This window comes from Bufo bufo, chromosome 1 (assembly GCF_905171765.1).
Source record: "Bufo bufo chromosome 1, aBufBuf1.1, whole genome shotgun sequence".
Lineage (NCBI taxonomy): Eukaryota > Metazoa > Chordata > Amphibia > Anura > Bufonidae > Bufo > Bufo bufo.
Genome location: NC_053389.1, coordinates 800,912,880 through 800,922,620, shown reverse-complemented (window position 1 = coordinate 800,922,620; position 9,741 = coordinate 800,912,880). Strand labels below are relative to the sequence as shown.

At 40.6% G+C, this 9,741-nt stretch overlaps 1 protein-coding gene across 1 annotated transcript; it reads right to left on the bottom strand.

Annotated features, from left to right (window-relative positions):
• Positions 1-2,818: 2,818 nt before the first annotated feature.
• Positions 2,819-7,615, bottom strand: SERPINE1 (serpin family E member 1). Its single transcript, XM_040415137.1, has 9 exons — positions 7,509-7,615; positions 6,005-6,249; positions 5,415-5,660; positions 5,118-5,312; positions 4,830-5,028; positions 4,523-4,623; positions 4,334-4,420; positions 3,821-3,904; positions 2,819-3,107 (listed from the first exon to the last, which is right to left on the bottom strand). Exons 1-9 carry the CDS (start codon positions 7,523-7,525, stop codon positions 3,070-3,072), a joined length of 1,212 nt encoding a protein of 403 aa, XP_040271071.1. The 5' UTR covers positions 7,526-7,615; the 3' UTR covers positions 2,819-3,069.
• Positions 7,616-9,741: the final 2,126 nt, after the last annotated feature.

Below are 9,741 nucleotides of genomic sequence, written 5' to 3'. Positions count from 1 at the left end.
GCGCTTTAGAAGTTCTTATAACTTGCTTGGCCTCTCTCTGCCTAATCTTGTAGATTTCCTTATCTTCATTGCTCTGTTTTTTTTTATAATTACAAAATGCTAGCTTTTTATTTTTAATGATTTGGGCCACTTCTGCTGAGTACCACAGTGGTCTCCTCCTTTTTTTGCTTTTACTGACAAGTCTAATGCAATTTTCTGTTGCCTTCAATAATGCACCTTTTAAGTAGTCCCATTTCTCCTGGACTCCATGTAATCCGTTCCAGTCTGATAAGGACTCATTTATGACTAATTTCATTTTTGAAAAGTCTGTTTTTCTAAAATCTAAAACTTTTGTTTTTGTGTGGTGGGACTCTTTCACAGTTCTTATATTAAACCACACTGACTGGTGATCACTAGATCCCAAGGTTTCGCCTACAATGACATCATATACCGAATCCCCGTTTGTGAATACCAAATCCAAAATGGCCTCCCTCCGGGTTGGCTCCTCAACCACTTGTTGTAGAGATAACCCCAGTAGGGAATTTAGAATATCTGTACTCCTGGTAGAACTTGCTATTTTGGTTTTCCAGTTTATATCTGGAAGATTGAAATCTCCCATAATGATAACTTCTCCTTTCATTGTCATTTTAGCTATTTCTTCAACTAGTAGATCATCTAGTTCTTTAACTTTCCCCTCCCCCCCTATTGTAATATCATTGGTGGCCAGTGTGCCGCCCCCCGCCCCTCCCTATTGTAATATCATTGGTGGCACAGTGTGCGGCCTCCCCCGCCCCCCCCCCCTATTGTAATATCATTGGTGGTCAGTGTGCGGCCCCCCCTCTATTGTATTAATATCATTGGTGGCCAGTGTGCGGCCTCCCCTCCCCCCCAATCATTGGTGTCAGCGGAGATTCCGATCGGAGTCCCAGTTTAATCGCTCTGGGGCTCCGATCGGTAACCATGGCAACCAGGACGCTACTGCAATATTTTTATTTCTTTTAAACATATGTATTTGACCTGTATTTGTACTGGCCTGCAGTAATATTGATTTCCATTGACCGTCTAATATACCTCCAGCCACATAATCACTTATTCTTTTATGTACGCTGAATGCATAATTTTTGGGGCCTGTAGTCCACTGGCTTGCTGGAAAATTGATATCCAATGACCGTGTAATCTACCTCCAGCCACATACTTACTTGTTCTTTTATGTACGCTGAATGCATAATTGTTGCAGCCTCGGAGGAACACCAGTGACAACTTCGTGTTATCAAATTTCAACTATTATCATTAGGGTTTTTTTCAGGAGGGGTGATTTCGTTAGCCGTGTTTTTAATCCAATTTTATATTTTTAGTTCTTTTAAACATATGTATTTGACCTGTATTTGTACTGGCCTGCAGTAAAATTTTTATCCTTGACCGTGTAATATACCTCCGGCCACATAATCAGAATTTCTTTTATGTCAGGTGAATGCCTAATTTTTAAGGCCCGTACTCCCGTGGCCTAAAATAAAAATTTTCTAGGCTCCAGCAGGGCACATTTCAGAGAATTTCCCTTTAAGACGTAAAAAAATGTCCCCTGATTAAGACACATATTTTTTGTTGGAATTTTTTGCCATTGATCCCCCTCTGGTATGTCACTGTCCATGTTGTAGGACAATTTGTGCACTTCTACTAAGTATTTGGTGGCTGCAAATATGAGCTGAAAGTTTTTTAGGTTCCTCTGCTATTAAAGTGAATGGGGCCCGACCGCGAACTTGTGGTTCGCGAACATTTGATCGCGTTTGCGCACCGTCCCGGCCGATGTTTGTCCATCACTACTGCTGACTCCCTCTCCACTCTGTCCGGGGGGCTCCTCTTGTATAAGCGTTTAATAGAACAGGTTCTGTAGACATCTATGTGGAATCAGCTGACGACGGTGTAAAAGGAGTGCGCTTCTTATTGGCGCTATCATTGACCTGTTAGGCTGAGTTCATACTTGAGTTATTTGGACAGGAGGAGTCCTGTCTACCTCACCCTTGCCCTGACAACCACGCAGCATGTTTACCCGGACATCTACAGACCCCAAGACAAGTGTGCCTTGGTATGGTGGCAGCTTTGACCCAACATGTGGAAGGACAGCATTGTCATTAAAGAGGAGCTGTCCCCTCTTCTTCTCCTGACACGTCTGTTTTTGTAACTACTTGCATCCACCATGTAATAATAATTCTGGAGCATCTATTCTTATGACTCTATGTTGTGTTATTCCTTTATTATTCCTGCTAGAAGTTATGATTGAATTGCTAGCAGTCGGCAATGAAGGTCCAGCTGGGGGGAGGGTTAGTGTCTCGCTGACATCACTGATTGTATAGTGTCAGACTTTTCAGGGACAAACACCCTACAGATAACACCCAGATAGTCCTTTTTTGCAAACTTCCAGCAATTCGTTCCTATCTTCCAGTAGGAATAATAGAGGAAAAGCACAACATAGAAGATGCTCCAGAATTGTTATTACACAGGGAATGCGAGGAGTTACTAAAACAGAGATGACTGGAGAGGTGACAGGTTCTCTTTAAACCCGTGTAGAGTAACCGCACGCGCTTGACCACTACTCTGATGATGTCATCAGCACCAGGATTGGTCCAGTATCAGTGTCAGTCTGCCTGACTGATGTTCTCACCATGTTCCTTTATGGGCTATTGACTTAATCATAGATTTCTGTCCTGATGATGGAGGTCTATGAAGGCCTACAGAGCTTACCTACACAGATGCACCCAGCTTTCCCAGGAACAGACATAGAATATATATAGAATATAGCATCCAGAATTTATAAGAAACATCAGACGAATCAGGATAATATATAAATAAATAGCTTTATTAAATAGAAATTCCATATAAAATGTCATATAATCCATAATACATCTGTAGCTTGCAATCCTTGCATTCATCCCATACATCTCCCATATTGCGCTCATTCATACTACCCGTGTCGCCCTCATCCAGCCCCCTCCCTAGTAGTCTGGGCGAGCCGCTGCGCCTCATTTGGCGGGGGCATTATTCTGGATGTCTCCTGGTGAGGTACTTGATATGGCCACTAGGTGGCGCTGTGTTTCAGGGCTCCATGACTTGTCCAATAAATAGCAGTGAACCTGGAAGAGAGAGAGCGAAGGATTGTGAGTGACACTTGTGTAAAGCACAGCAATGCTGCTCACATACATGACAATGCCTAACCCTAAGGATGAAGCCGTGCAAAGCATTTATCAGTTCCCCAGGAGGCACAAGGCACCATATGCCTCAGCAGAATCTCTAAGCTTCTGAAATTGGCCTCTTTCAGGGCTCGATCTCGTGGGTCTACTTTACCATAATGCTTGCCTTTTTAGTACGGTAGGCTTAAAGGGGTTTCCAGGACTTATATATGTAGGGCCTGAGCTTAGGAACCGCAATGGGTGCAGAGAAAGGCCTTTGGAGTCATCATCACCCCCATCGCTGTTCCAAGACATAAGGGGCTTTTTGGGACTTTTTGAGGATACATCATCAAGATCTTAGTCTGGGAAAACCCGTTTTAAAGTCTTGGGACAGCAATGGGGGTAACGATGACCCCAAATATCTTTCCCTGGAATCATCTCAGTTCCTAATGAGTTTTTTCCTGAGATATGGAGAAAAAAGTCATCTTACAGGGGGCATAAGGAATACCTAAGGTTTTCTACTTATTTATAGTGATATGGGTGTTTTTTGCCCAAATGGCCGTATCTTGAAGCGATGCACAAAATGCTTATACTTCCACGCCTATATTTTCTGCCACCAGCACTTCTGCTAAAAAGAATTCCCAAATAACTATTCTTGCATATATATGAGGCCTTACCTGTTGGATTGTGTCTGATGATGAACAAAAATGAGCGATCCATGATGACCTCGAGAGGGACCATTCTGGCCAGGAGAATTGCAGCTGTGAAAAGTAAAATATGATATAATCTTTTGTCCACTCCTATGTTGTACATATACAGGTGGTCTAAAATGCTGGGTCACCCTTGGTAAACCTATGTTAGATTAACAGACTTGTGGGTGGGAAGCAGTAGAGATATAGGACTGCCCATACTGAATATCTCTTCCAGGGACTGGTCTCCTAAATGCTCATGTTATAGAAGAGCTGCTTCTACACCTAGGAGAGCACTATCTGAACATGACTTCTGGAATAAGTCCCGTGGTATCTTCATTGTTGCCCATCCTCAAGTCTTGCAATATGAGCAAAGAAGAATCAAGACAAAGCCTATATTGTTCTTGAGCTTCTTGAGGTCTCTCAACCATGTGCCCATCAATCTTGGACTCTTCTGTGTATGCCCTTATAACTTCTTACAAGAAGAGCCAATTTTCCTACCTGTTGCAGATGATGCTTTTGTTCCGCTCTCCGTCACCTCGACCTTGACCTTCTGGAATGCTTCTGATACATAGAGGGGTTTTTCAGCTACAAAAAGAAAATTATTTGAATGAAAATGATGGAAAACAAGTCTAGAAAATATCCAAGTAAATTGGACTTTACACTTCCCTAAGGGTGGTCAGTACTTACTTGACAAGCGGCTGAAGTCAGCTTTTTCTGCCGAAAACATGTCTGTGACTCCAAGACGTTGAAGAGGACTTTTTAGGTTGACTTCACTTGTCAGAGAGAACCTAAGAACAGACAAAAGAACATGATTTTATATGACTGCTAGAAAAGGTATTAATTGAAACACCCATACTTTGCCAACCAAACTAAGATCTAAGTATGGTCCAAACCAGAATGTTCCTGAGATCTACTAGTCATTATGGCCACAATTGTAGCATTTGCCCAAGAACATAATTTATATATTTTTTTAATTGCCCAAAATTTTACTTACTTGGGCAATACTAAAAGACGTGTTGATCTCCTCATACTGTTCTTCCATTCGATGATAAGTTTGGGAGTCAGGATGTCTGTGATGGTGGACAGTGGCACCCCTTTCTCATAAGGAGCTGCTATTAACATGCTGATCTCATCTCCTTCGTAGGGCAGCTCAATGACGTCATAATACACTCCCTCTGGGGTTTCCAGTTCACCTGTGGAGACAGTATCCATTTTAAACTTGTTGACTTACTGCTAATTTTTTATGGTTATACATAATACAATGAAAATTGCAGGGCCTTACTGTAGTTGTACTTGGCGGTGTTTTCCATCATTTGCACTTGCACCTGAGAACCATCAGGTCGGTAGAAGGGCCTCTCGTGAGTGTCTTTTTCTGGAAATGGAAGGACCCATTTCCCATCAAAGTGCACTGCACTGAGCAGGACTAGACGGGTAAGGGCAGGGATTGAGTTACTGCCCAATAAGTCCTGGATCATACCTGACGAGAAGAAAGGAGTCACAATGAATGATTGGTCAGAAGAAAGAAAAGAAGATGATATGTAGTCAATGTGTCTGGTCATCCATTGGGTATCATTCTCACCATCTGTTTGGTTCTCCACCCATTGGTTCAAGATGTCCTTGGCTTGTGATGGGTCTGTGAAGTTGACTTGGGTCACATGTCGTCTGTAGGTAGAGTGAAACCTCTGAAGGAAACCTGGGGTCAACTCAAGATCCCGCTGAACAAAAAGTCCATCTGCTACGTGAACAGATTTAGTGTCTTCACCAGAGGCAAGCGAGCCACAGATCTCCTCCCTCAGTTTACGGAGAGCTGCAGACACAGTCCGCTCTGGAAGAAATAATCATCATAAGTGGAAGGTCTACAGAGAGGAGCTGGAGGAAGTAGTTATGGGGATCTGATATAATATGAACATTTCTGGAGGAGGTATTGATGGGGATCTGAATATGTGACCACTACTAATTGCAGCCAGGGCTCATTGGGCTTTTGGCTTAGATTTCCAGACGCTATGAATGACACATACCCTATGTAAGTGTCAGTTTTCACAGCATTTCTGGAACTCTGTTCATCAACTGGAAACTTATCTATGAGTTATGTAAGTATTTTTCCAGCACCTTCCATCTCACAAGTCTTATCTATATATATGATATAGTGCCCATGTCAAATTATCTTACCTGAGTATCCATAATTAAGGACCTTCCGCAGTTGTGCCATGGTCTTTCCAGCTGTCCCATATTGTAAAATGTTTAGAGCTGAGGATACCCCATAGGGCGAGAAACCTAAATTTTTATCCTTGTTCTCCTGTAGGACCTCTTTGAATAAGTTCACCCCAAAGCTTGCTTCTTTCTCAGCCACGTAGGTCAAAGATTTAGGATGGAAACCTTGTACGGTCCATGAAATCAGGACAAGTAGAAGCAGCCTGAGGAAGGTAGAGAGAAAGGTCAATGAGCATCCAATGCTTGGCCATACATTCAGGTGGTACTGCAAAAGGTCCTACTTCTAAATATTATAAGGTACAATGCCCTGATTACAGTTTATAGCCTATAATATTAACTCTTCTTGTAATATTTCGATGCTCCATTACTCAAACCCGTCTCCATATTACTGAGTGTTCATTTTTGAGCATGGCATATGAGTATAGCAGGAATGGCCAACCTGAGGCTCTCCAGCTGTTGCTAAACTACAACTCCCATCATGGCCGGACAGTCTACATCTATCAGCCTACAGCAGGGCATGGTGGGAGTTGTAGTTTTACAACAGCTGGAGAGCCGCAGGTTGGCCATGCCTGGAGTATAGCCTAAAATTAGAATTGGCCCTGAACATGCCCCCATTACCATCCCCTTCATCAGAATCTTCAAAATGATGATTATTGAGGCCAAGTCTCAAATCAAAAAAGTGGTTTGGAGTCCCATAGACACAGTTAGTATATGGGGGCACCATAGAAATTTAAGTTTGCTATGGTTGCTTTGGTACCACCGCCCCATACTGTGGGACCCATACCAAAATTTCATGATATTCAACCATAACCTTTAAAGCTATCTTCCACTACTTGTAAATATTATGAGGTACCCAGCCCTGATTATAGCCTATAATATTAGCTCTGCTTGTAATATTTCAATGCCCCATTACCCAAACCATGTGCTAATTTCTGAGCAAGGCATATGAGTATAGCCTAAAATTACAATTGGCCTCAAACATGCCCCCATTACCACCCCCTTCATAAGAATCTTCAGAATGGGGATTATTGAAACCAAGTCTCAAATAAAAAAAAAAGGAGGTTGACCTATAGACACATCTAGCAAACGTAACTTTCTGTGGTGCCCCCGTATACTATGGTTCCTTTGGTACATGCTACAATATCTCTTTGTGTACCTGATATTTGACAATACCCTTTAAAGCTGACTTCCACTTGTAACATTCTATTCTATAAATCTACAAAAATTTTGAAAAACTTCAAGTTCCCTACTTTTTACTTACACTCACATCCAAAGCTGCATCGGCCCCTGAAAGCAGACTACTATGTCTTATCTACACATTGCTCTCAAACATGCATCATAAGAATTCACCTCTAAAAGTGTGCAGTAGCTGTCATCTAAGTAGCTTTGGATGTGAATGGAGAATACAATTAGAAATCAGTGGAAAGTAAGTAAAAGTTGAGACCAGATTGTGTCCACTTACCATGTGTTGAAAGCCATTCTTCTGTTAGGTAGCGTCCTGTGATGTGAGGCTCCCTGGTAGTATACTCACAGCCGTACAGTATCAGCAAGCTGCTGTGTGTGAGTCTGAGGCAGCCTGGACTTTATATACAGTCCAGACGCCCCCGGGAAGGGGGGGGGGGGGGGGGCGTTTCCTAATACAGGAGGACACCTCATGTTCCGTCTAGCAGTCCCAGATGTGAATAATAGCAGCAGCCTGCGGTGTGTGATATTTAGCGATCTGTCAGTGAGTGTGATGTCACCCGCAGACATCTTTAGCTGCGTGAGCTATTCTTACTGCCAGGACGTTACTGGAAGGCATGGAGAACAGTATATACGGGGAATCTGGTCGCCACGATAAAACCGACAGGAAGCAGAATGCAGCAGAAGATAGGCGCCAAACGCACGGTCAACATCACCCGAATTTAGGGCTTGACCTTATAGTGAATTTTTCCTTTTTGTAAAATCCTCTAAATTAATCACTAAGGTAGTCTGGCAGGAAGGATTATTATTACTACTATTAATACTACTACTACTCCGACTGCTACTATAAATACTACAACTATTACTATTACTGCCACTATTAATAATACTATTACTGTTACTACTAATAATACTACTGCTACTACGACTGCTACTATAAATACTACAACTATTACTATTACTGCCACTATTAATAATACTATTACTGTTACTACTAATACTACTGCTACTACGACTGCTACTATAAATACTACAACTATTACTATTACTGCCACTATTAATAATACTATTACTGTTACTACTAATACTACTGCTACTCCGACTGCTACTATAAATACTACAACTATTACTATTACTGCCACTATTAATAATACTATTACTGTTACTACTAATAATGCTACTACGACTGCTACTATAAATACTACAACTATTACTATTACTGCCACTATTAATAATACTATTACTGTTACTACTAATACTACTGCTACTACGACTGCTACTATAAATACTCCAACTATTACTATTACTGCCACTATTAATAATACTATTACTGTTACTACTAATAATACTACTGCTACTACGACTGCTACTATAAATACTCCAACTATTACTATTACTGCCACTATTAATAATACTATTAATGTTACTACTAATACTACTGCTACTACGACTGCTACTATAAATACTATAACTATTACTGCCACTATTAATAATACTATTACTGTTACTACTAATACTACTGCTACTCCGACTGCTACTATAAATACTACAACTATTACTATTACTGCCACTATTAATAATACTATTACTGTTACTACTAATAATACTACTGCTACTACGACTGCTACTATAAATACTCCAACTATTACTATTACTGCCACTATTAATAATACTATTACTGTTACTACTAATACTACTGCTACTACGACTGCTACTATAAATACTACAACTATTACTATTACTGCCACTATTAATAATACTATTACTGTTACTACTAATACTACTGCTACTGCAAATACTACAACTATTACTATTACTGCCACTATTAATAATACTATTACTGTTACTACTAATAATACTACTGCTACTACGACTGCTACTATAAATACTCCAACTATTACTATTACTGCCACTATTAATAATACTATTACTGTTACTACTAATACTACTGCTACTACGACTGCTACTATAAATACTACAACTATTACTGCCACTATTAATAATACTATTACTGTTACTACTAATACTACTGCTACTCTGACTGCTACTATAAATACTACAACTATTACTATTACTGCCACTATTAATAATACTATTACTGTTACTACTAATACTACTGCTACTCCGACTGCTACTATAAATACTACAACTATTACTATTACTGCTACTATTAATAATACTATTACTGTTACTACTAATACTACTGCTACTACGACTGCTACTATAAATACTACAACTATTACTATTACTGCCACTATTAATAATACTACTACTGTTACTACTAATACTACTGCTGCTACTAATACTACTTCTACTACTGTAGGGCTGAAACGATTACTCGATTGAATAGAGTAATTCTACACACAAAAATCCTCGATGCAAATCTTTTGCATTGAGGATTAGTTTGTGTAATATGACCACGGAGCGGGAGTGAAGCGCTTGCTATTACTCACCGCTCCGTGGTGCCCCGCCGGCCTGCACCATGCTGCACTTTCTTCCTGACACATTGTCAG